The 27,433-nt window shown below is 39.6% G+C and overlaps 1 protein-coding gene across 48 annotated transcripts in view; it reads right to left on the bottom strand.

Moving 5' to 3' along the window:
* The window catches only part of FAM169A (family with sequence similarity 169 member A), a 61,738-nt gene that overhangs the window by 11,357 nt on the left and 22,948 nt on the right, over positions 1 to 27,433 (bottom strand). For 36 of the 48 annotated variants that reach the window (XM_070233420.1, XM_023618177.2, XM_070233408.1 and 33 more), the window contains 5 exons: positions 15,653 to 15,832; positions 5,370 to 5,498; positions 4,758 to 4,870; positions 1,171 to 1,210; positions 425 to 575 (listed from right to left, as the gene is read on the bottom strand). In XM_070233420.1, coding sequence (XP_070089521.1) covers positions 425 to 575; positions 1,171 to 1,210; positions 4,758 to 4,870; positions 5,370 to 5,498; positions 15,653 to 15,776 — 557 coding nt within the window. In that variant the 5' untranslated portion in view covers positions 15,777 to 15,832. The remainder of the gene's footprint in view (positions 1 to 424; positions 576 to 1,170; positions 1,211 to 4,757; positions 4,871 to 5,369; positions 5,499 to 15,652; positions 15,833 to 27,433) is intronic. The other 12 variants (XM_070233400.1, XM_070233416.1, XM_023618175.2 and 9 more) reach the window with 1 other exon arrangement.

The raw sequence follows: 27,433 nt of genomic DNA, 5'->3' as shown, positions 1-27,433 counted from the left end.
CACTGGCAGGTGTAATCAATAATCTTGTAGAATTCAAACAAAACTCCTATACCAATGTCATTGCTACACAAACAATATAATCATTGCCTCCAACTTAAGTACTAAATACTAGTAAAATGAAAAGAATAAACCAGGGGCCGGCCTGGTGGCATAGTGGTTAGGTTGGAGCACTCTGCTTCAGGAGCCCAGGGTTCAAGGGTTCAGATCCTAGGCATGGACCTACACACTGCTCATCAAGCAATGCTGTGGCGGCACCCCACATAGAGTGGAGGAAGACTGGCACAGATGTTAGCTCAGGGACAATCTTCCTCAAGTAAAAAGAGGAAAATTGGCAACACATGTTAGCTCCAGGCCAATCTTCTTCACAAAAAAATAAAAACAAAGAATAAACCAAATGATGACAGTAACATAAACAACACTTTACTTGTTTACTGAAGCTGTAGGTGAGGTCTGGGGAGTCTTTTCATCTTCCCCTTGAGAATTACTAAACTCAGAATCCTGAAAACGCTTTCCAATCTTTGGCCGCTTTAGCTGACTACTCCGAGTACGAGTGGAAACAGGTGTTTTATCATGACCTGAGAAAGACAGCAAGTACAATTAATTACGCATTCAAAGGGTCACATGAAAATACACAGCGAGGCAAGAACTATGCTAGTTGACATACGCCCTCACCATCACACTCTCCCTTTCTCTCTCACATCAGGCTAAGAAACAATATCAGTGTCTTTTTCTGAATTATGAAATAACTTTGTCAATATTCCTTCCTCACATTTCCATGTTACCTTGAGCTCTGCAAAGTGTTTCTGCATTTCACTTACATTCTCTCCCAATCATCTTGGGAAACAAAGTAGACATTACCATCTCTGTTCTACAGGAGAGGAAAAGAGAGGCATGGCGGCTTACTCTGTTCACATAGCAACATCGGCAGTAGTGGTGGCATTAGAAGCCAGATTTAGGTTTTAGATAAATTCTAGATTTAGATCTAGAATAAATTCTAAAATTTATAATAAATTCTAGATTTAGATTTCTAAATTTAGGTAGCTTCCAGATCTAAATCTAGATTTTCAGATAAATCTGCAATTACTCCAAGGGACGGATGGACGGACACACACCCCCACACCCTAATTCTCAGTGTCTCAAACGCTTACTGATAGACCAGCTGATTCTTACCTTCAGAAGTGCTTGCAAAGGCATCTTTTAGAGAATCAATCTAAAACAGAAACACAGATTAAAACCAAAAGTTTCACCTCATTTTTTCTCCCAATGGATCTTCATTGTGTCAAAAACAATATTTTAAAACGTTGTCCAAATAGCACTTTTTGTACTCACTATTTACCAACTAAGAAAACTCACTTAAGTAACAAAAGGCTATGTCAAGCCTCAGTTTCTTACGAGCCTGAGGACTCAGCAAGCCGCCTCGTATGTTGCAGTGGTCCACACTGGAGTCTCCCAGCGTTCCGTCCTCAGCTCCCTTCTCGCCCCAGCCCACGTGCCCTCCCTGCCTGACTTATCTACCACCTTTACTTCAACAGCTACTTGCTGATGAATCCGAAAATACCATTTAACCTCCTCAACTTCTTTCCTGATTCCAAAAGCTCTACTTCCAATGAAATATCTCCCCAGTGGATACTTCCTCCAACTTCACGTCCAACCTGTCTCAAACGGAACTCTTCTCTTTTCCCAATATTATTCCCTGTTTTGGTTAATGGCAATAACAATTCAGTCAACCATTCTAGCCAAAAACCTGTGAGGCGGTAACGACTTCTCCCTATCCTCATTCAATCAACCACCAAGCCTGTCAGTTCCACTCTGAACAATCTCTCAAAGCTGCCCCCTCGTCTGACCAATGCTGTAGCTCAGGTCTTTATCTCCTTTAACGTGAACTATTCCAACAGCCTCCTCACTGCACCCTTCGCTCTAACCACATGCCCTGAGACCCAACCGCATGCCCTGAGACCCCCTCGCCCCAATGACAGCAATGCTTCCGAATCACAAATTGTGCCACTCCTTTGCTTTAAAAAACAAGCTTTCCCGTTTTATTGCTGTCTAGAATACAAACTCCCCAACTCTTCAATACCAAATATGTCTTACATACCAAACATGACCCTTTCTTTCACGCCTGCATTTTTTACACGCTATCCTTTGGAATGCCCTAACAACCTTTGTCACAGAGCCCAAAGGCACCCTTCAAAAGTCAGCTCAGTTCCCACCTTACCTACTCCAGTCCTCAGGGAGAGCCAGTCCTACTGTGCTACGCACCTTCAATCACCCGCTATCTGCTCGATTAAGGAACTAGTATCCTGAAGGACATCTGTTTACTTATCTCTTTCCAATAATGGGCCATCTACTTCTCCCGAGCTGATGAAAACCATACCCTTGTATGTCCAGTGCTTGCCACAGTACCTACTTTACTATACAGACTGCTATCCATTCACTCACCACACACTTATCGAAACCTCACAGTATAGCAGCACATAGGCTTCAAGATGGCCTCTTTACAGGACGCAGACAAACAAGGGAGCAACTGCAAGGGCTAAGGTAAAAATCCTGTCTTCCAGAGCCTGCAGTTCAACTGGCTAAGGTTAAGACATAAAGACGAATAAATAAAAGGTACAAAAAGTATCGTGAGAGAAGTACATGTAATGTTTTATGTTCAAAAATAGGAAAACGCAAATAGAAAAACCATCATCTAAAGAATAAATCATGTAGTGATCATTTCACAATGTGTATCAAAACATCAAATTGCACATCTTAAATACATACGATTGTTATGTCAATTACACCTCAATAAAGCTAAAAAAACCCACATCATGTAGTTAAAATAAACAAACAAAACCACTTCCCCATGCGGTTACTGATAGAAAGAAATATGAAATAGTATAACATGAGAAATACTTTCCTTGAACAAATTAAAATATTAAACATGAATAATATGAATTCCCAAAATGAAAGAAATCTCATTTACGCTGCCAACCTCATGACATGGTGCAATTTTAATATAGTTGCACTAAAACGACACATTTAAAACTATTTGGCTCAATATTAAAGTAAATCATTGCTCTCACCACACGAATGGGAAGAGCAGATTTTTCTGCTTTCCCTGGTCTTACGGTATCTGACCAACAGCAAATGAATCGAGTACATCTGAGGAACTGGGAAGGCACTGTCATAGAACTGGGGCTAATCTGAAGTTCCAAATGGAGAAAAAATTAAAACAAAAAATCTAACTCCTTATATATAGTGATATTATTCATATCATCCTTAAAAACGTTCCACAAATTTTCACTCAAATAGTCAATGCTCATGATAATTAAGACAGGAAATAAAAGGCACAAACAATTCCCCAAAGCGCATGTCTCTGAAATGCATGCATGTTTACACAGACATATTCAACACTCACTAAAAACACAATCAGATACCCGTGTACAACTTACAACTGTAATAAATCCCATCCCAACAGAACACTGCATAAAAGGGACTTCTAGAAGCCCATCAATGCACTTGATACTAACTAATATCAGGTAAGTTCTAGAAGAGTACCTGCTCAGTCCTCTGGAGTGTGGTAATGGGACCTGTGCTTCTGCTTTCAGGTTTCCTAGTATTTGCAAAGTGCATTATGATCTACACAGACCTAGCACATACAGCCTCAAACTTCCTACAATAACTTCCTAATCCTTTGACTTACTACTAATTCCACTTCTAGAAATTTACCTGTGCAAGGAAATTATTATATATGCACAGGGACGCTTGCATAAATGTGTTTGCTGCTGGGCCACTTATAAATGTAAAAAAACAAGTATAATATGTTAAGGAAATAAATGATGGTATTTACATATATAGTAGAAGAGTGTGCTGCCATTTAACAATCATGTTTTAAAACAGTAATGCCATGGAGCCAGCCCTGATGGATTAGCGGTAACGTTCAGCACACTCTGCTTCAGCGGCCTGGGTTCAACTCCCCGTCGTGGAACCACAACACTCATCTGTCAGTAGCCATGCAATGGTGGCAGCTTACATAGAAGAACTAGAAGGACTTAGGGGCAGCCCAGGGTTCACTGGTTCGGATCCCGGGTGCAGACATGGCACCGGTTGGCAAGCCATGCTGTGGTAGGCGTCCCACATATAAAGTAGAGGAAGATGGGCACGGATGTTAGCTCAGGGCCAGTCTTCCTCAGCAAAAGAGGAGGACTGGCAGTGGTTAGCTCAGGGCTAATCTTCCTCAAAAAAAAAAAAAAAAAAAAAAGAACTAGAAGGACTTACAACTAGAATATCCAACTACGTACTGGGGCTTTGGGAAGCGGGGGGAGGGAAGAAGACGACTGGCAACAGATGTTAGCTCAGAGCAAATCTTTCCCATCAAAAAAAAAGTAATGCCACGGAAAACGCTTATAATATTACTTTAATGGCAAAAAGCAGAAGCAGCATAAAAGAATAAAAACAAAAATAAAATGTATGTAGATACATGTTTTATAGTAAACATTAAGTACATATACAAAAATTAACAGTTGCTATATCTGAAGTAGTGGCATTACAGATTTTTATTTTCTTCTATATTATATGTAGTATTCAAAATTATTTTTCAAAGAAAATTAAGCCCTCAGTAACTAATTAACAGAAGATGCCAAGAAAACTAACACAGTAGCAATTACATAGTTTGTTGAATGACTATAACATTAAAAAAATTAAATATTAGCTGAACCTATTTTCAAGAAACAGAAAAATGGCTATTTCCTACAATAAACATCCGGTGTACCTACCGTTAGCTGCATCTCACTAGGCTGATTGTCTTCAGTTCCTGCTTCATATTCTGGAACAGACGCAAGACCATATTCTCCAGACACAGGTCTTTTAGCTTCATTTTGAGAAACTGCTGTGTGTAGAAGAATTTTAAAAATTGTAACCCAATCAGTACTTGGTTTTAACTGTAACACTGTTTGTAGTGATTTTCACAAAAGCCCTGAAGAGCAGCCTGAACAGAGGGTGCTGAACATCCAGCGTGTGGCTCCCTTCACCACAAGCTTCTACTGAAACCTCGCAGTGACAGTCTTCGCCGTGCATACCTGGCGACTCTGAGGAGAGCGGCGTGAGGCTGGGGACCCCTCTGAGCCCCGGATGCCTGTCTAGGCTGTGTCAGTAATCTGTGTCCATTTCTTACCCACCAACTCCTACTGGACGGTTCTGCTCTGCTGGGCTCTCCTAGGTCCTCTTATTATCAGTGACTCAATGTAAATACCTAACAAAAATTCAAACTTCAGCAAACAGGGCCTGTTCCTAGAGAGGTCACACTGCTGCCCTAGACTGTGAGACACAAGCATCGTCAGGCACCGCTTTTTAAGCTGGACACGTGCTCAACCCGAAAACATTCTCACCTGTAATTTTAAGTGTTTCTCTCTGCAACGCTCTGGTGACTGGCATTCGCTGGTACCAGTGTCCCACACCTTCAACTTCCCAAAGGAGCTCATGGTCTCCTGGATACTTTTCAAAATACTGCTTGCAAGCTGAAAAACACATTTAGAATTTTCTAGGAACCCCAAATATCAATTGTTTGGGAAAACAAAGAAGACGGAAAGTAAGCTGCAGAACTCACTCGATGGGGTTAGCATAACCTTGACACCAGAAACACCACGGTAACTTGAGAAAAGAAAATTACACATCTGTCTCATTTATGAAGAAAAACCCTAAATAACACTCCAAGTTAAAGTCTTAATGTGACCACTCAATAAAAATCCTAATAAAAGACGTGCTTCACCTTTAAAGAGACAATTACTAAATATTACTGAGGGACATACAAGAATTGAATAAAAGGACTGTTAGACTCAATAGTGTAAAAACATCAATTCTCACCAAATTATTCTGTAAAGTTCATGCTATTTTAAACAAAATCCCAACAGACTTTTTTTGTATTTTTTTTTAAAGACTGGCACCTGGGCTAACAACTCTTGCCATTCTTCCTTTTTTTTTTTTTTAAAGATTTTATTTTTTCATTTTTCTCCCCAAAGCCCCCCGGTACATAGTTGTGTATTCTTCATTGTGGGTTCTTCTAGTTGTGACATGTGGGACGCTGCCTCAGCGTGGTCCGACGAGCAGTGCCATGTGCGCGCCCAGGATTCGAACCGACGAAACACTGGGCCGCCTGCAGCGGAGCGCGCGAACTTAACCACTCGGCCACGGGGCCAGCCCTGCCATTCTTCCTTTTTAAGGATTGGCACCTGGACTAACAACTGTTGCCAATCATTCCTGCCCCCCCCCCCCCCCCCCCGCCCCGCCCGTATTTCCCAAAGCCCCTCGCCCCCGGTACATAGTTGTATATCTTAGTTGCAGGTCAACTTTTTTTTTTAAGGCACACTGGCCCTGAGCTAGCATCTGTGGCCAATCTTCCTTTGCCCTCCCTTCTCTCCAGAGCCCCAGCACACAGTCGCACAGCCTACTTCTAAGTCCTCCTAGTTCTTCTGTGCAGGACGCTGCCTCAGCACAGCTTGATGAGCACTGTGTAGGTCCATCCTCAGAATCCAAACAGGCGAACCCCGGCCGCCAAGGTGGAGCACACAAACTTAACCACTATACCATCAGGCCAGCCCCCCAGAGTTTATTTTTTAATGGAACTTGACAAAATTTGATCCCAAATTCAAAATGATAAAACAAAGGGTTAAGAAAAAATATTCAGGCTAATTTTGAAGAAAAAAAAATGAGAAGGACTTATCGTAGCAGATATCAAGAATCATCATAAAGCCACTGTAATAAAAACAACCTGGTATTGACATAGGATATGGAAGAGGAGGAGGAAGAGAAGAAGGGATAGGAAGAAGAAAAATTAAAATACCAGAAAAAACCCCACCAGGAAAGAACTACACATACACCAAAACTTGGCAATTGACAAAGGAAGCATTACATCTCAGCAAAGAATGGATAAACTATTAAAATTACACTAGAATTAGGGCAGCCCCATGGCCTAGTGGTTAAGTTCAACATGCTCCAGTTTGGCAACCTGGGGTTCAGTTCCTGGGCGTGGACCTACACCACTCGTCAGTGGCCATGCTGTGGCAGTGACCCATGTACAAAATAGAGGAAGAATGGCACAGGTGTTAGCTCAGGGCAAATCTTCCTCAGCAAAAAAAATTTTAAAAAAAGATTCTAGAATAAAAATCCATATAGGAAAAAAATGAAGTCAGATCCTAATCTCAGATCAACATCATTCATAAAAATAAATTCTATGGGCTAACCTGGTGACATAGTGGTTAAGTTTGCGTGCTCTGCTTTGGCAGCCCAGGGTTCATGTGTTCAGATCCTGGGTGCAGACCTACACAGCGCTCATCAAGCCATGTTGTGGCAGTATCCCACATACAAAATAGAAGAAGACTGGCACAGATGTTAGCTCAGGGACAATCTTCCTCACAAAAAAATAAAATAAACTTAAAAAAATAAATAAATTCTAGATGAAGTCTAAGACCTATTATGAAAGGCAAAATTTTTAAAAGAAAACATAAGAGAATACCTCTAGGACCCTGGAGTACTGAAGGATTTCTTACAAAAGATGCAAAAATTACAATCCCTAATGAGATATTATGATAACCCTGACCGTTAAGGTTGAAGACTCTCTATCAGGACTATGCAACAGAACTTTCCACACTGATGGAAATGTCCCACATCAGCAATGTCCAATGCAGGAGCCACTAGCCACATGTGGCTACTGAGGACTCAAACTTAAAACTGTATGTAATTAACTTAAACATATCTAATTTATATTAGTGGCTGCTGTATTGGACTACTTGGTTTTATATTTTAAAAATACCATAAAGACACAGATTAGGAGATACTCTGAATAAAACAAAGGATTAGTATTCTGAGCATGTAAAAAAAAATTCCTAAAATTGAATTAGAAAGACAAAATAATTCCAAAGAAAAAATGGCAGAGGCTATGAACAGGAAATTCACACATAATAAAACCTGATGGTCACTAAAAAAGATAAAGATGATAAATCTCACCAGCTGCCAAGGAAATATAAGATGAAATGACAAGACACCATTTCCAAGCCCATCAGATCATAACACGCATAACACCCTCTGCTGTGTGAGGACAATCCTGCAATGGTTAGCAAGGTCGAAGAGACATATTTTATGATCCAATTCTACTTGCAGGTAATATACCCTCATGACTTACACAAAAGCACAAGATGGCATTTGTAATGCTCATTACAGGACTTTTTAAACTGGGGTGGGGGTACAACCTAAGTGCCCATCACTGGGGGATCTATGAATAAATTATTACATGTGCACAATAAATAATATCCAGCAGTGATAACAAATAAACTACAGCTGCATGTATCTTTACAAAGTCAGTAAAAAAGCAAGTTAGTATATGTACACAATTATGTCCCTTACGAAAAGTTCAAAAACACATTAAACAGAACATGCAGCCTCTGTGGACAACAGCGGCAATTCCTCCAGACGTTAAACACGGAATCATCAGAGAACCCAGCAACTTCACCCTCAAGGACACATCCAACGGAACGGAAAGCAGGGCCCCGCACACCAATGTCCACAGCAGCATCACTCACAACAGCCAAAAGGCAGGAACAACAGCGTCCATCAACTGAGGAGCGGATAAACGAGACGCGATACAGTCACACAACGAAAATCTACTCAGCTGTGAAAATAAATGAAATTCTGATGCATGCTACATGGATGGACCTGCAACATCATGCTAAGTGAAGTCAGACAGACAAAAAAGGACAAATACTCTATGATTCCGCTTACACGAATGAAGTACCTAGAAAAGGCAAATTCATCGAGACAGAGAGCAGGAAGGAAGTTACCAGAGAACAGGGCAAAGGGAAAGGGGGAGTTACTGTTTAAAGGGCACAGAGTTTATGTTGAGGACGACGAAAAAGGTTTGGACATAGATAGCGGTGATGGATACACAGCACTGCGAATGTGACTGACGCCACTGAATTGCACATGTACAAATAGTTAAAATGATATATATGTTATGTACGTTTTATCACAAAAAAACTTTAAAATTTTTTGAATAAAAAAAGCACATTAAATAATGCTTTACAGTATTTATGGACATAGCCACAAGTAGGAAACCATGGGCAGGAAGGATTTACACCGACTGCAGGATGCAATCATCTCTGGGAGGAAAAGAGAATGGGATTATGGAGGGGTCCAAAGAGAAGGTCAACCGTATCTACAATGTTCTATTTAGTTCTCTCTAAAAATAAATGAAAACAAATATGGAAAAATCTTCAATTTGTAGGATACTGGCTACACAGACACTAGGATACTATTTTCTCGGGTTTTTTCCTGCATGTTTGAAAATATTTCTCATGTTTCCTGGCTTTAGTCTCCATACCTATTAGGAAGGGAGAAGGTGGAGAAAATCAACACAACAGGCCACAGTGAGCCCTCTGTCTGAATTAAAAGGACCAACGCAGTAGAGCACGCCTTCCGTAATAAGTCTGAGGCCCAAAGGGAAGAGTTTTTAAAAGGTGACTAGAGTTGAAGGTCCTAATTCAGATGCGTCTCGCCAGAGTCACGGGCAGACGAAGAGAGCTCTCACACTTCCACCACTCAGCCAAGTGGTGGAGAAGGTGCGAGCCCACAGGAAGAGCGCCCGTCAGGTGTGCAGCACTGGCCACTGCTCCCCGGGAAGGGGGGAGGCCTCGTCCACTCGCCGCCATTCCACACACAGCACGAGGAAGTCACTCCGGCCACATGACTCTTCTAAAGCCCGCGCTTTATGGTGTGGACGCTACACCTCTCCACAGACATTCCCCAATGCTAAATGTCTCCAAACTCGTGGGACATTCTTTGCTCATAGAACCTTTTCAGCCCCGTATTGAGCACACTCACTCTGCGCAAAGATCTAGACCGCGTGCTGCTACAGAAGCAATGTTCACAGAGTTGATCCACAAGGAACTCAAAAGCCCAAAGTAGTATTAAAGTGAAAACCCGAAGAAACAGAATATAGGGTAGAAAGTGGTTATGCAGCATAAGAGCGTTACAGGCGAAGAACCACAAGACAGAGGAGGAAGGAGAATTTCTGTCGGGCAGAGACCAGGCCAGGCTTTCCGTCCGGGCCCTAACAAACAGGCAGATGCTGGGAAACTCAAGAAAAGTAACCAGGGAGTTAGTACAAACGTAGTGATGTGGCTGGGAACAAAATGAATACATATGTAAACCAATACCCTTCATGTATATAATTAACCACCAGATAGAAGAAATAATGGAAGAAAACACATTTATAATAGCAACAAAAAAGATAAAATTCCTAAATATATTTTTTCCTAAGTTACCAGTATGGAGAAAACCTAAATGCTAACTGAGCTGAACAAAATCATACAGTTATACATATTATACATACAATTATAATACTGTTGGATAGAAAACAAAGACAATGATAATTTTCCATAAGCTAATATGTAAGTTTAAAAGTGACCCCAATACGAGCACAGATCTACACAGCTCATCGAGCCGCACTGTGGAGGCATCCCACATACAAAGTAGAGGAAGACTGGCACAGATGTTAGCTCAGAGCCAATCTTCCTCACCAAAAAACAGTGATCCCAGTAAAATCTAAACAGAAGTTTTTTAAAATCTAGAAAGTAGATTCTGAGGTCCATACAGGAAAAAAAAATAAGCAAAGTCAGAACTATTACACAGAGAAGATGACTAGTCTTCCCAAATATTCGAAAGCTAAAATAAATAAAACTGTGAAGTACTGGAACTTACAAGAAAAGACTAATAGAAATAAATAGGAAGGTGAGAAGTATACACAAATACATATACACACACAAATTTAACGTATGATCCACACTAAGGATTACCAAACTTATTTCTTAAAGAGACAGATAATAAATATTTTACACTTTCAGGCCATATGGTCACTGTCATAACTAAACAACTGACAGTTTAGTGCAAAAGAAGCCAGGGACAATACGTAAATGAACGAGCATGACAGTGTTCCAGTAAAACTTTATTTACAAAGAGAGTCAGCAGGCCAGTAGACCATTGTTTGCTGACCCCGATATAGATGCGAATGCAAATCAGTGCAAAAAAGATAAATCATTCAATACATGGTACCATGGCAAACAGATCTCTCAGGTAAAATAAACTTGGATCTGTACCTCATGGGGTACACCAGGATAAACTCTAAGTGGATAAAAGATTCTCGAGAAGTCATTTATTCCATGTCTCTGGGTACATATGTTATAGTACTATGTAAATCAAATCCCACAGCTGGCTGATCACCTACTGTGGCCTGAGACCAAGCCCATCCATATGTGCCACTCATTATCTATTTGTTTTTCGGCTTTTTGTGGGGTTTTTTGGTGAGGAAGATTGGACCTGAGCTAACACCTATTGCCAATCTTCCTCTTTTTGCTTGATGAAAAGGGGCCCTGAGCTAACACCTATGCCAATCTCCCTCTATTTTGTATGAAGGACACCGCCTCAGGATGGCTTGTAATTCACCTGGTATTCAGGTTACTTATCATTATAATCCTAGAAAACACTCAATATTAAGAGACTGTGCCCACAGTGGACATGTTGGCATTCCTCCCCAAATTCAGTAAAGTAGTAATTAGACATTAAGGGGAAAACCCATTTTCAGGTTATCCAAGGGTATACACGGTTCACTCCCTTCTCATGGATGGGTCTAAAGAGAAACTGTGATTCAAGATGAGCACACAACACTTAGTTCTTGTTTTCTAGATTTGCAATATTAAAAAGTGGGAGGAAACACAACAAAAATGTATTTTCAGTGGAAATAAACATTTGATGTTAGACTAAAATCAATGGTAAATTCTATTTTATAAAAGTTTTCAAATAAATTACTTTGTAGGATTAAATCTTACTTCATTAAGAAAAAAGCAGTTGCATAGGCTTTACACAAATCCAAGTATGAGTCCACTAACAGTTTTTAAACCATGGCCACATGGTATATCCCCACAACGGAATACTAAGCAGCACTGAAAACGAATAAACAGACCTACATGAATTCCCACGGATGAATCTCATCAAGATGAGAGAAAAAGCAAACTGCAGGAGAATTCCTATAGTACGTATCACTTACACAAAGTTTTTCAACATGTAAAACAATACGACATATTGTTGGAGGATATATACGTTATGTATTAAAAGTCTGGAGAAACGCATACAGAAAATAAATGCCAAACTGAGGACAGTGCCAATTTCAGGGAAGGGAGCGAGCCAGCCGGGCAGGAGCCCAGCTGCACTGGCAGAGATCCGTTCTCGTGATGGCTCGTGCTGGATGGTACACGATATTTGTTACCTTATTCTTTATACCTTTTTCTATGTCTGAAACTTCTTTTTAATTATTTCACTGAGGTCACACTAGCTTATAACATTGTGTGATTTCAGATGTGCACTACTATACACCAGTTTCTGTACAGACTGCATCACGCTCACCACCAATAGTCTAGTTTTCATCTGTCACCATATACATGTGCCCCTTTCGTCCTTTCGCCCTCCCTCCGACCCCCTTCACCTCTGGTGACCACCAGTCAGTTCTCCTTGTCTTCCACATGAGTGAAATCACATGCTGTTCACCTTTCTCTGTCTGGCTTATTTCCTTTAGCATAATACCTTCAGGGTTCATCCATGTTGTTGCAAACTACATGACTTTCCCTTTTTTATGAGTAGTACTTCCATTATATATGTATATATATAATATATATATTATATATGTAAAACATTCATATATAATATATATTATTATATATATTTTATATATATATAAATATACATATATTTTATATATATATATATATATATATATATATAAAAAATACACCTTCTTTATCCATTCATCTGTTAATGGGTGCTTGAGTTGCTTCCACGTCTTGGCTACTGTGAAGAATGCTGCGATGAACATAGGGGTGCATAATTCTCTTTGAATTGTGGATTTCACATTCTTTGGATAAATACCCAGTAGTGGGATGGCTGGATTGTATGGTACTTCCATTTTTAATTTTTTGAGAAATCTCCATACTGTTTTTCACAGTGGCTGCACCAGTTTGCATTCCCACCAGCAGTGTAGAAGGGTTCCCTTTTCTCCACATCCTCTCCAACATTTGTCATTTTTTGTCTTGTTCATTATAGCCATTCTGACAGGTGTAAGAAGACAATACCTTTCTTTCTCAAACTATTCTGAAAAACTAAAGAAGACAGGATGCTTCCTAACTCATTCTACGAGGCCAACATTACCCTGATATCAAAAGCAGAAAACAACAACACAAAGAAGGAAAATTACAGGCCAACATCACTGATGAACATAGATGTCAATATCCTCAACAAAATACTAGCAAATCAAATATAGCAATACATTAAAAGGATCATACACCATGATCAAGTGGGATTTATTCCAGGGACTCAGGGATGGTTTAACATCTGCAAATCAATCAATGTGATATGCCACATTAACAAAATGAGGAATAAAAATCACATGATCATCTTGACACATGCAGAAAAAGCATTTGATAAGATCCAACATCCATTTATGATAAAAACTCTCAACAAAATGGGCATAGAAGGAAAGCACCTCAACATAATAAAGGCCATATATGACAAACCCACAGCCAAAATCACACTTAATGGTAAAAAACTGAAAGCCATTCCTCTGAGAACAGGAACAAGATAAGGGTGCCCACTCCTGCCACTCTTATTCAACATAGTACTGGAAGTTTGGGCCACAGCAATTAGGAAAGAAAAAGAAATAAAAGGGATAAACTGGAAAGGAAGAAGTAAAATTCTGTTTGCAGATGACATGACTCTATATAGTAAACCCTGAAGAATTCACCAGAAAACTATTGGAAATAATCAACTACTACAGCAAAGTAGCAGGGTACAAAATCAAATTACAAAAATCAGTTGCATTTTTATACACTAATAACAAACTAGGAGAAAGAGAAGTCAAGAATACAATCCCATTTACAATCGTAACAAAAAAGAATACAATATCTAGGAATAAATTTAACCAAGGAGGTAAAAGACCTATACACTGAAAACTGTAAGACATTCTTGAAAGAAACTGAAGAAGGCATAAAGAAATGGAAAGATATTCCATGCTCATGGATTGGAAGAATACATATAGTTAAAATGTCCATATTACCTAAAGCAATCTACAGAATCAACGACAACCCCAATGATGTTTGTCATGGAAATAGAATAAAGAATCCTAAAATTTATATGGAACAACAAAATACCCAGAATAGCCAAAGCAATCCTGAGAAAAATGAACAATGCTGGAGGTATCACAATTCCTGACTTCAGAATATACTACAAACCTATAACAATCAAAACAGCATGGTACTGGCAGAAAGACACATACATATACCAATGAATTTTATTTACTTATTTATTTTTTGCTGAGGAAGATTCACCCTGAGTTAACATCTGCTGCCAATCTTCCTCTCTCTTTGCTTGAGGAAGATTAGCCCTGAGCTAATATCTGTGCCAATCTTTATTTTGTATGTGGGTCACCACAACAATATGGCTGACAAGTGGCATCAAAATCCGTGAATCCAGGCTGCCAAAGCAGAGCATGCTGAATTTAACCACTACACTACACCACAGGGCCAGCCCCTGAGGTTTTTTTTCACAGACAAATAATTCAACAATCCAAAGAAAACATGGTCAAAGGATCTAAGCAGACATTTCTCCAAAGAAGATACAGAAATGGCCAATAAGTATATGAAAAGATGCTCAACATCAAATGCAAATCAAAACTACGAGATGCCACTTCACACCCAGCCGGATGGCTATAATCAAAGGACAGATAATAACAAGTGCTGACAAGGATATGGAGAAACTGCAGCCCTATACATTGTTCATGGGAATGTAAAATGATGCAGTTGCTTTGGAGAACAGCATGGCAATTCCTCAAAAGATTAAACATAGAGTCACCATATGACCCAGCAATTTCATCCCCACCTGGGTACACATACACAAGAGAAATGTTCACATAAATACCACACAATGTTCACAGCAGTGTTATTCATAACAGTTAAAAAGTGGAAACAACCCAAAAGCCCATCAACTGGTGATAGACAAACAAATTGTGGCCTAACTATACAACGGAATATTACTCAGCCATAAAGAGGAATGAAGCACTGATTCAAGCTACAACATGGACGCGACATTTAGCAAAATCAAAGAAGCTAGACACAAAGGGCTTACAATATAATCACATCATATGATTCCATTTATATGAAATACCCAGAATAAGTAAATCTATAGAGACAGAAAACAGATCAGTGGTTGCCAGGGGACGGAGGAATGGGGGAATGAAGACTGACTATTAATTGACGCAGGGTTTCTTTTGGTGGGTGATGAGAATATTCTGGAATTAGTGGTTATGGTTGTACAGCTGTGAATATACTAAAAACCAGTGAATTGTACACTTTAAGAGGGTGAATTTTATGGTATGTGAATTATATTTCAGTTTTTTAAAAAGAGCTACCACACCCTCAAAAGCCACATATATAAGGGCACATCTGTAAAATTAAGCCTTAGGGAGCCAAAGAATTCAAATTTATTTAATATTGAGATATGCACATTTACAATATTCCACAGACACAAGTCAGAAGCAACACTGAGACAAGCTTAACGTTTTCTAACTCAATCCATTTACCTGTGTACATGAGAGAAGACAGTGGATACCGCAGGCCAAGAGCATCTTCTGTAAAGGAATCAACAAAGTCCTCCAGCATATGAAGCCCAAAATCCTTGCCTCGATATTTCTTTCGTACAAACATTGTATCAAGAACTGGCAGTTGGTAGCTTTGGGTAAGAAATGAGGCACATATGCTTCCTGCAGTCATAAGAACAGAAACCCAACAATTTTTCACATTAAAAGGCTTTATATGTATATACATTTAGAGAACATGAGTTAACAGTCTTTCTAAAAAGGGTTAGTTTTTTGCTACATCAAGAAGACTACTAAAGAAATGTATAAATTTTATAATATAAAATGTTTTCCAGCTGCTATCATACATCATAATGTATACATGTGATAATGAGAAGAGCTATGTATTTTATGTTTGCCAACAATATAATTTAATACAGGACAAATTAACCACAACCATTTTATGAACCATATACTTGAAGATATATCACTGTCTACAGACCTGCACAACGTAAAAACTCATCAACAATTAAAAGTATGTGATGACTTCACAGTCATGCATCACTTAACAATGAGGATACGTTCTGAGAAATGCGTCCTTATGTGATTTCGTCATTGTGCGAACATCACAGAGTGACTTGCACAAACCTAGACGGTACAGCCCACTACACACCTAGGCTACATGGTACCAATCCTATGGGACCACCATCGTACAGGCAGTCTGTTGTTGACCGAAACGTCGTCATGTGGCGCATGACTGTGTAAAGTTTATAGTACATAAATCATCTACTTCCAACCTTAGTACCTGAACACTCATTTCTCTTTTCCCCTAGCAAGTACAGTCTCATTTTTATTTACTTAATCATGGCAAAGAAATGAAGCAGTTCTCCAAAATTTTAAGAACTATGGATTAGGACCAAGTGGAAACATCTGTCTTAGAAACGGCTAAGTCAGCAATCTTTCTGCTGTTAATATACTTTTAAAAACATCTTGCATATTTAAGGTTAAACACGACAAATAATTTGACATAGCATCTAAATATATCTCTCCTTACTACACAGCTGGACTGATTCGTCTCATAAGAACCCTGATTTGGGTTCTGACCCTCCAAATAGATGTGTCAGCTCCTTTAATGTGTCTTAGATAGTTTATAAATTGAGGGTACCATGCTGCAGCATCCCATGTTCTATTAATTTTAGTATTAATTCATAGCTATCAGTCAATTTTCTACTATTTTGTGCCTCAATCTATTAATCTCAGTCAGGTTATTCACATGATTTTGGATAATTCTAATAATGTAGTTCAAGGCAGAAACAAAATTTCAGGTAACAAACATCTCAAAATTGACTCTTTTTTTGGCCCTGAGCTACATCTGTTGCCAGTCTTCCTCTTTTTGCTGAGGAAGACTGTCGCTGAGCTAACATCTGCACCCATCTTCCTCTATTTTGTACGTGGGACACCACCACGGTGTGGCCTGATGAGCAGTGTGTACCTCTGTGCCCAGGATCCAAACCTGCGAACCCCAGGACACCAAAGCAGAGACGCAAACTTAACCACTGCACCACTGGGCCAGCCCCTCAAAACCTGACTTTTACCAATCATATTATTTGATGAGTTGATCAATTTAACAAGACTGTAGTTCAACCAAATCATTTGAATTACTTATGATTAAATTGGAGAATTTCAATAACTTCTTGCAGTAGTCTCCAAGACTATCAACTAATTTAAATTTAGAATAGGTAACACACTGCTATATACTTAGATCTTAACTGCTGACATTCAGTTAGGATATTTCTAAGGGTCAAACGTCTTGTATAGTGACTACAGTTAACAATATTGTATCATACACTTGAAATTTGCTCAGAGGGCAGATCTTAAGTATTATCACCACAAAAAAAGAAGGAAAGAAAACAGTAGCCGTGTGAAGTAATAGGTACGTTAATTAACTTGATTTTGGTGAATATTTCACTACATTAAGTATATCAAATCATCAAGTTATATACTTCAATTATATACTTTTGTCAACTATACTCAATAAAGCTGAAATAACTTTCTTGTATAACAAGTAGCCTCACCAACAAGCTACCGTGATCATTATCAGTTTTTAATGCTTTGATATCGGGGTTTCCTGGGTAACTGCTAGTAGTGATCATGAAATTAAAAGAGACATTACTTTGTAAGTAGCAGCAGTTTACAGGACAAAGGAAAATGAGAAGAGAAAGTGCTCTCCAGTCCTAGTTCTCAATACAAAGTCTGCAGCTCTACGGGCGCTCACTACTGTGCATGCTTCAGGCTCCTTACAAAAGAACACTAATTATATGAAGGAAATTTCCCACAAATTGGGAGTTTTTTTCTGTTTCTACACAAACATCACTTCTAAGACAAAAGGTAAATTTCAGCATCTAAGACTGTTAAAATGGTCAATTTATGAAACTAGCAGTGTTTACGAAGTTTGAAGTTCTACTATTTACTTGCCACGTACATGTTCATTTCAAAAAGCATGCTGATCTTTTTGTCTACACGTTAAATACTTGCACTCTGTACAAGGGCTCTGCCCTCATACAAAGGCAACCAAATAACGGGCAGAAAGACTTCCCACGTTACCAGAGGGTCTTCAGACACGTCAGTGGCTGCAGACAACAGCACTATTGCCTAGCAAAGGAAAGCCACGCTCTGCTACCTTAGGTGAAGTTGTCATTAAATTAACTGATATGAGACTAAATTTAGCACTGCACATGATAACTGACTACTCATATTCCTCAAAGTTCCATCTTTAGCCCCCTTCTCCTTCTATATGCTCCTTCTGGGTAATCTCACTGGCTCCCAAGGCTTCTGCCATTTATCCAATTGCTAATGACCACTAATCGTTAATTTCTGTAATGCACGAGACCTACTCCAAGATCAAGAATGGAAGAGCTCATTTAAATGGAAATATAACAAAACCCACACGATCATCTCAAAAGACAAGAAAAAGCATTTGACAAAATCCAACACCTCTCATGATAAAAATACTCAAGGTCCTCAATCTGATAAAGCGATCAAAGAAAAATGCACAGCTAACATCACACTTAGTGGTGAAAGACTGGATGTTTCCCTCTAAGATCAGGAACAAGACAAAAATGTTCCCTCTCACCACTTCTATTCAATATTGTACTGGAGGTTCTAGCCAGGGCAATTAGGCAAGAAAAGGAAATAAAAGGCACTCAGATTAGTAAGAAAAAAGTAAAACTACATTCACCAATGCAACGATTTTGTATATAGAAAATCTTAAGGAATCCACTAAAACATTATTAAGCTGATAAAGAAGTTCAGCAAGGCTGCAGGACAGAAGATCAATATACAAAGATCAACTGTAATTCTATACACCAGCAACGAACAATCTGAAAATGAAATTAAGAAAATTGCTTTTACAATAGCATCAACAAATAATAAAATTCTTAGGAATAAATTTAACAAAAGAAGTGCAAAACTTGCATGCTGAAAACTACAAACATTGTTAAAAGAAACTAAAGAACACTTAAATAAATGGAAAGACATCCCATATTCATGGATCAGGAGACTCAACATTGTAAAGATGTCAATACTTCCCAAATTGACCTACAAATTCAAAGCCCTAGCTGGACTTTTTGCAGAAATTGACAAGGTGATCCTAAAATTCATACAGAAGTGCAAAGGAACACTAACAGCCAAACTAACCTTAACAAAGACCAACACAGTTGGAGGACTCGCACTTCCCATTTTAAAACGTACAAAGCTAAATAAACAAGACAGTGTGGCGTTGACATAAGAACAGATATAAAGATCAATAAAATAGAATTGAGGGTCCACAGAAATGAAACTTCATATTCACGGTCAGTTGATTTTAGACTAGGGTTCCAGGGAAACTCTATGGGGAGCAATTGCAATCCTGGTACCTTGCTAATGAGAACGTAAAATTGTGCAGTCTCTTTGGAAAACAGTTTGGTAGTTCCCCAAAAGGCTAAATTTAGAGCTACCATATGACCTGCAATTCCACTCTTAGGGATATACCCAAGAGAAATGAACACACATCCACATAAAAACTTGTACACAAATCTTCACAGCAGTATTATCCATAACAGCCAAAAAGTAGAAACAACTCAAAAGTCCACCAGATGAGGAAAGACAAAATTGATACATCCATACAAGGGAGTATCATTTGGCCATAAAAAGGGATGAAGTGTTGACACATGCAGCAACATGGATGAACCTTGAAAACAGTATGCTCAGCAAAAGAAGCCAGACACAAAAAACCACTGTGTCTCACTGCACGATTGTGCGGTTCCATTTATACGAAATGTCCAGAATAGGCAAATCCACAGAGACAGAGCAGCAGTTGCCTAGGGCCAGGTGCTGAGGGTGGACAGGGAGTGGAGAGTGACTGCTAATATGTACAGGCTTCCTTTCGGGGATGAAAGGGCTCTAAAATTGCTTATGGCGATAGTTGTACAATTCTCTGAATATACTAAAAAAAAAGTGAACTGTATACTTTACACGGGTCAACTGTATGATATATGAATAATACTGCAATGAAGCTATTAAAAACATAAACAAAACAATAATTTATAGATGTGACTCTGATAAACCATTTATAATCGGATTTTTCACAGACACTCCCCAAACCTGCTCCTCCACCAGTTTATCAATTTTTCCATAAATCTCATTACCATTCACCCAGTTGCTCAGAGCAAAAAGCCAGAAGTCATCCTTGACTCTTGTCCTTCTCAGCACAGTACCATCCGTCAGAAAGCCTGCAGCAAACGTCCTAATTTAACCTTATCTCAAACATGATGACTTCCACTCCATCTCCTTTGTCCCAGCTACCATCGCCTCTCAGCAGGGCTTCTCCGCAGCAGCCTCTTAAACTCACTCAGTCCTGCCATCTCTCCTCCCGGCTTTCCACAGGACAGTTACTTTTTTAAAAGTCAAATCAGATTGTGTTACTGCCATGCTCAAAACCCTTTGATGCATTCCCATCACCCACGGAATAAAATCCAAACTCTTTCCTTGGCCTACACGGCCTTTCTGGCCACGGCCCTGCCTCTCTCCGTCCTGTGTCACTCCCTCCCTCTACTCTGGCCACAGTGACCTTCTCGTCATTTCTGAAACACCCCAAACTTGCTTCTGCCTCAGGGTTTCCGCATTTCAGTTCTTGGCCTGAAAATCTCTTCTCCAGAAACGTCACACATCTCATCATTCCTTCACTTCCTTCAGAAACGCTCCTCCTGCCCATTCTATTTAAAACAGTACCCCCCCCACACACACAGACACGCTCTCAATTCTTTTACTTTAGTTTTCTTCATAGCACCTGAGAACATACCGTCTGTCTATTCATCGCCATCTCCTCCTCTAAAATCTAAGTGCCATGAGATCAGAGTTCACAAAATTTTTATTATCATCTCTCAATTTCTCCTCTTGCTCTTCCTCCTCTTCACCCCCCTCCCCTCCTCCCTCTCCTCTAACGATACGGCACTTAAAAATCACTTTCCAACAAATTTCAATAACACGAGCTACGCATCAAACTAAGGATATTCTGCCACAATTGACTGGCTTTCTCTTCCCACGGAATCACCATTTCTTCTTTGTCCACCCAGGAACATGTCTTCCCTCACCTTCACGAACCCTGGCTTCACCTCAGAAGGCATCAGTGTGTCTCCACAGAACACACATGAAGTGAATTCTAAACAGAGAATGTGACTGTCTACGTGAGACGCCTCGTCATGCGCTGCTGGGCAAGTATTCTCCGCACAGTCCTCACTCTCCACGGAGCAGGTAAGGTGATGCGAGCTGTTCTAACAACCAAACCTAGAAAGTTTGACGCAAGAAAAGTTTCATTCTTGCTCACCTACCAGGCCCATGTAGGTGTTCCTGGGTAGCGGATGGCTTTCTGACTCACGATCATCCAGGAGCTCTTTCAGTCGCCTAACAAACCAGCCCAAAACGTGCCAGCTTAAAACAAACATTTATTACTTCGTGATTTCTCACAACCCTCATACGGTATCAGCTGGGGCCCTGGAACAGCTACAGGCCCAATGGCTTCGCTCCCACTGGCAGTCTGTCCCGGCTGCCGCCTGGAAGCAGCTGGGCTCACCAGCCTGGTGCCTTGGTTCTCTCTGCAATGCAGCTGCTCGGGCTTCCTCCCCACATGGCCATCTTGAGGTCGTTGTATTTCTCATACAGTGACTAGCTTCTAAGAGCACCCAAGTGGAAACTGCCAGGCGTTCTTAAGTTTACTACAGTGTCACTTGTGCTGCATTCTACTGATTAAAGCAAGTCACAGAGCCAACCCAGATTCAAGCAGGCTACATGAGGACATAACAGAAGTGTGGTTTCCTGGGGCTCACCGCACTAACAGACTACCACAGGAACTCAGGACCCTTCTATCTTGTGGGTCCCCCAGCCCCTAGGTCTCAGAATCCTCTGCATTCAGCAGACAGATGAGGAAAAGAAATACATCTTAACCACTCTGATCTGAGGTCACACGTATCAATTCTTTCATTTCTTTGGGGAGAACTAGTCACACGGCCCCATCTAGTTGTGAAAGCGACTACAAAATATAATCCCCAAGTGGGCAGCTGTTGGCCAATGACCAGAACATAGAAAAGGAAGCAAAATATTTGGTGGAGAGCCAGCTGCCCAGCTAACTTTCTCCTTTCTCTTATCTCCCAGAGATTAACATTTCCTTTGAACTTTCAGGGAATCCCTGATCTGTCTCAGCAGATACCACCTTTTGCTGGCAGACTCCCTCCACAATTATGTTTGGTTACCTCGGGCTGTTTTCAGTAACTTATATCCTCACAGGATTCACAAATACACTTACTCACTTTATACAATAGGTTTGATTGCTCTCATCCACATTTTTCTGGGGCCCACATAAATATCCACACCTTCCCCATGTGGTCCAACCTGCATTTCTAAACTATGTGTCTCTACTTCTGCGTCCCATAGGAATATCTTCACGTGTCAGAACAGAACTCAAGCATTACCAAATCCACCCTCCTTCTGTATTCCCAATCTCAGTTAACAGCCTCCCACCGAGGCACCAAGCCAAACCATCGAGATGCATCCCTGGTTCCTCCCCTTCCCCTCCAACACACAGACAATGCCTTCGCCACACTCCGTCCACAGCAAAACCTCCCTCAGATCTGTTTCCTCCTCTGCCCCTACTGCCCCTTTCCTAGCGTTAGTCCTTCTTTCGCCTGGACTACTAAAACAGCTCTTTTAATCAACTTCCCTGACTTCGGAATACAATTTCCCTACTCATCACCAAGTACTACAAAAATGACCTCCCTAACATATTAAATCACGTTACCTCCACGTAAAATTCTTTGATAGCTTCCTTGCCACTAAGATAAAATTCCAAACCTTGGTATGGCATTTAAGACCCTTCACGAAGGGACTTCCATCTTCACTTCTCTCCACTCCACAATTCCCACCTTCTGGTCCCACCAGCTTATTCAGGGTGGCATCCCAGACACCAGCCTGAACTCTCACGACTCTGTGCCTTCTTTCATGTATTCATATTCCACTCATACGTGTAGTAAGAATGTTCTTTCCCTTCCCCCTTCTCTGCCCACTGACATCCTACTTACCCTTCAAGCCACCTTTAAGTATCACTTTCTCAGTGACACCTTCCTCTAGGCAAAATTAACTGCTCTATGCTTCAATGACTACTATTGTCAATACCTCAAATATAGGGCTTATCAAACTGAATTATAACTAGCTGTTTACTGACTATAGTTTTCTGTCTCATCCACTAGATTTTTGGGGCTTTGAGGACTGAACCCATGTCAAGCAATCTTTGTGTCTCCACTGAGAACGGAGTCAGCCCCACCTCCAATAAGCACGTGCTTATTGGAAAACATGTGCTTCTTTAGATGGCTAGAGCTTCACCCGAAAACAAAGTAGGCACCTCGTTTCCCAACCACACATTTCAGGGAGCCACAGAGCAGTGTGGGACTCCCCGATGCCTTTGCTCATTTCCTTACAAACAATTATACCCAGACAGACTCAAGGGCCTAAAATACAACCTCGATCCTTCTCCAACACAACCTTCTGCTGTTTTGCCTTTAGCTATACCATCAACCTTTACCATTTTATATCACAGTTCTGTTACTCCATAAAATAACCCTAAAACAGAAGGACCGAAAACTGAATTTCAGTGAACAGGAAGTGAGTGATCTGGCCAAAAAAGGAGGGAAGAGAACAGATTTGGCTCTCAGTAAAAAGGTCTGAAAGTCATAAGGAAAGAAGATTAGCAAATGAAGAGAGGAAAAAATGTTTCCATTATAAGTTATTTCAAATGGAGATTATAAAAAGCAAAACTATGTCCCCTGGTACTGATCATCAACCCCTTCAGCAGTGAGCCAACAAGCCAATTTATAGCAGCTGTTCATTACATCGTGCTTCTCTCATGCGGCTCTCTGTGCTTTCCCAGATGGGTCTTCAAATTGGATCGAGGTGGTTCACGGTTGAAACCAAACAATAATGGACGTTTCCAAAGTAGCAGCTAATGACAGTGTCCTCAATTGTGTTTTTTTCTCTCAGCTTGTCTATAATAAAATGCACTATCTGATTTATACCTTATCTGGGAACGGTTCCGTTTATTTAAATGCTCCCTTTTTGTTTTTACTCAAAGTTGTACATGTGCGTTGTTTAGAGTACAACAGTCCCAAACTGCTTGCTGGGGAAAAGCGGTCCTGTGACTGCCTCCCTGATCCACGCGCACACACACTTCCCATTCCCCAGAAACCACCACTGTGAAATCATTTAACTCATCTTTTTGGTATTTACTTCCACATCTCTACATAACTTACTACTTCTTGATTTTTCCATGTTAGGCATAACCAACTGACTTCCCAGCATGGAAGATGAGAACCAAGCTCTTACATACGTTCACACACCCCAGTCCCAATTCCACCATAATCACACTGCCCCATTACCCCAAGAGAGTAATTCGTAATTTTGGTTAGATCAATTTTCAGTTTTCACGATTACATATATACACACACACACTTTTGACAACTGAGCCATGCAGTATATTATGGTTGTTTTTCTCTTCCTGCACTGCTTTTTGATTTGCCTTAATAACGGTTTCTATTTATTATACCTCTAACTTATCCCCCAAAGTCTCCTGTAACTGGAATCCTTACCTTGGTAAATTTAAACACATCAGCTATTCCATATTCTAGAATCAGTATCCCAGAGCTTTCTGACCTGCTACAATCCAATCTCTACAAAAGTGTTGTTCAAAAGAACATTCTGCAATGATGGAAATGTTCTAAATGTGCCCTGTGCAATGTGGTAGCCACCAGCCACATGCGGCTCGTGAACGTTTACAATGCGGGTGCTATGGCCAAGAAATTGAATTTTTATTTAATTAATTTTCGTCTCAATAGCCACATAAAGCCAGTGGCTACCCATCTGGACAGGGCAGCTCCAGAACTATTACACAGCTGGGAGCTGGGGATCTCTTTTCTCTCCTGGTTTCCTGATCTGTTACCTTTCTTTCTTGATTTACTTCCTTATTTTAGTAGAGCATAAACTCTACTAGCTTCCAGAAAAAGTGTGCATGAGAGGTAAATCTTTTTGGAACTGACCATGCAGAAATCTCCTTCTTTTACTCTCATACTTCCTTGGTAATTTGGGTGTAGAATTACACTGGAGACCATTTTCCCTCACTATCTTAAAGGCATTGTTCCACCTCTAGAGCTCAGCGTCACTGTCAAGAAATCTAATCAATCTGATTCTTGATCCTTTGTATAAATCCTTCTCTCACTCTCTGGAGGCTTACAAAGTCTTTTCTCTATCCCAGATGTTCCGAAATTTCACAATAATCTTTCTCAGCACGGGTCTATCTTGACTCATTGTGACGGATGCTCAATGGGGCCTTTTAATCTCCAAACACATATTTCATAGTTCTGAGAAATTTTCTTGAATTGTTTCATTGGTGATTCCGCCCCCCCGTTTCTCTGTTCTCTCCTTCTGAAACAGCTATTATTCAGAACTTTCCTCTAATTTTGTCTTTTCTTTCCTATTTCCTATCATTTAGGGTTTATTTTTTGTGGTTGTCGTTGCTCTCCTTTCTGATCAAACTCCTCACTTTTATCTTCTTTATATTGAATTTTTAATTTCCAAGAGCTCTATGGACATACTTTCAACATATCGTGTTCTCATTTCATGAATGTAATGACTACCCTTATCTTCCAAAAATACTAAGAGTTGAGTTGTTTTGTTTTTACATTGTCTGTCTCTTCCAAATTGTTCTCATTCTTTTTTGTTTTGATCAGTGGCTTTCCCTAACTAAGCTATTTCTTCATACTTAGGAATGAGACATTAAAAAGCCAGTTTGATGCTCTGTGCGTGGTGGGATTGCTGACAATAAGCTTTGCAGCAGGATAATCTGGCTCGGACCTTTCCCAGGTGAACCACTTATATGGTTATTTTTAGAATTTTTTTTTCTCTTGGCCAACTCAAATTCCTCAAAGAAAACTATTTTGCTCATGAAACCATTAAACAATTTTGAAATACCAGGTATTCACACACTTTTGGTAAAATCTAAAATTTTTATCTTAAGTTTCAATTACAAAGGATGTAATTCCTAGCATATTATCAATATTAACTTTCAAAAAACTATTTATTTTAAAAATAATTTTAGAGAAAAGATGCAAAGTATACAAAAAGTTTCCATGTACTCTTCACCCAGCTTCCCCTAATGTTAACATCTTCCACAGCTAAAGTACCAGTAGCAAAACCAGAAAATCAACATTGATAAAACACAAAACTATAGACCTTACTCAAATTTCACCAGTTTTTCTACTAACATCCTTTTCTGTTTCAGAATCCAACCCAAGATTCCACACTGCATTTAGTTTAACGTCTCCTTAAACTCTGATCTTTGTCGATTCCTCCATCTTTCCTTGTCTTTCACAATCTTGACACTTTTGAAGATTACTGATCAGTTATTTTGTAGAATAATCTACAATTTGGCTGTGTCTGATGTTTTCTTATGATAAAACTGAAGTTATGCATTTGGGGCAAAAATACAACAGAAATGATGTTATGCCTTCCTCAGTATCTCACAGATCAGGGGTCCATGGTGCTCAATGCCTTATTCCTGTGATGTTAACCATGACCTATTAGTTAACATGGTGCCTGCCAGGATTCTCTATGTACATTTATTATTTTTCCCTTCTCAATTAACAAACAATACTGATTAAAGGAAAACAAAAACCATTACATCACTCTTTTAAATGTATCAAATGGACCCTAAAAATTATTATCAACCTGATAACCGTCATCATCCACTGAACAAACTTTACTATTGAACTAACCATTCCTTAACACTCAAAAGATTTACATTGCTCCTTTTTCTCCTTGAACTTCTATTTCTATTTTATTCTAGAGAATGCTATCCTGATGTAACATATTTTTATACTTGGATTATATACTTATTATCCAATTGTTCTTCTCTGCAACAACACAGCTGTGTATAAATACAAATTTTTAAGATTTCTTGTGACTATATGGTTCTAAGTATCAATCCAAAAGAAATTTTGAATTATCATTGTAATTAATATTAGTACATGATTAATCAAAACACAAGTATATTATACATTTGGAAAAGTGTTAAGCAAAACATAAAATTTTACTGAAAATACATCTCCTAATGAAATAGATGGAGCTTACCTTTTTTTTTGGTTTATGAGTCCATGAATGAATATTACTTACTACCAGAATGAGACAAGGTTCAGCATTAATACTATTTCA

Source organism: Equus caballus, chromosome 14 (assembly GCF_041296265.1).
Source record: "Equus caballus isolate H_3958 breed thoroughbred chromosome 14, TB-T2T, whole genome shotgun sequence".
Taxonomy (NCBI): Eukaryota; Metazoa; Chordata; class Mammalia; order Perissodactyla; family Equidae; genus Equus; species Equus caballus.
Note: the sequence above shows the minus strand (reverse complement) of the source record. Positions and strands in the feature narration are given on the sequence as shown.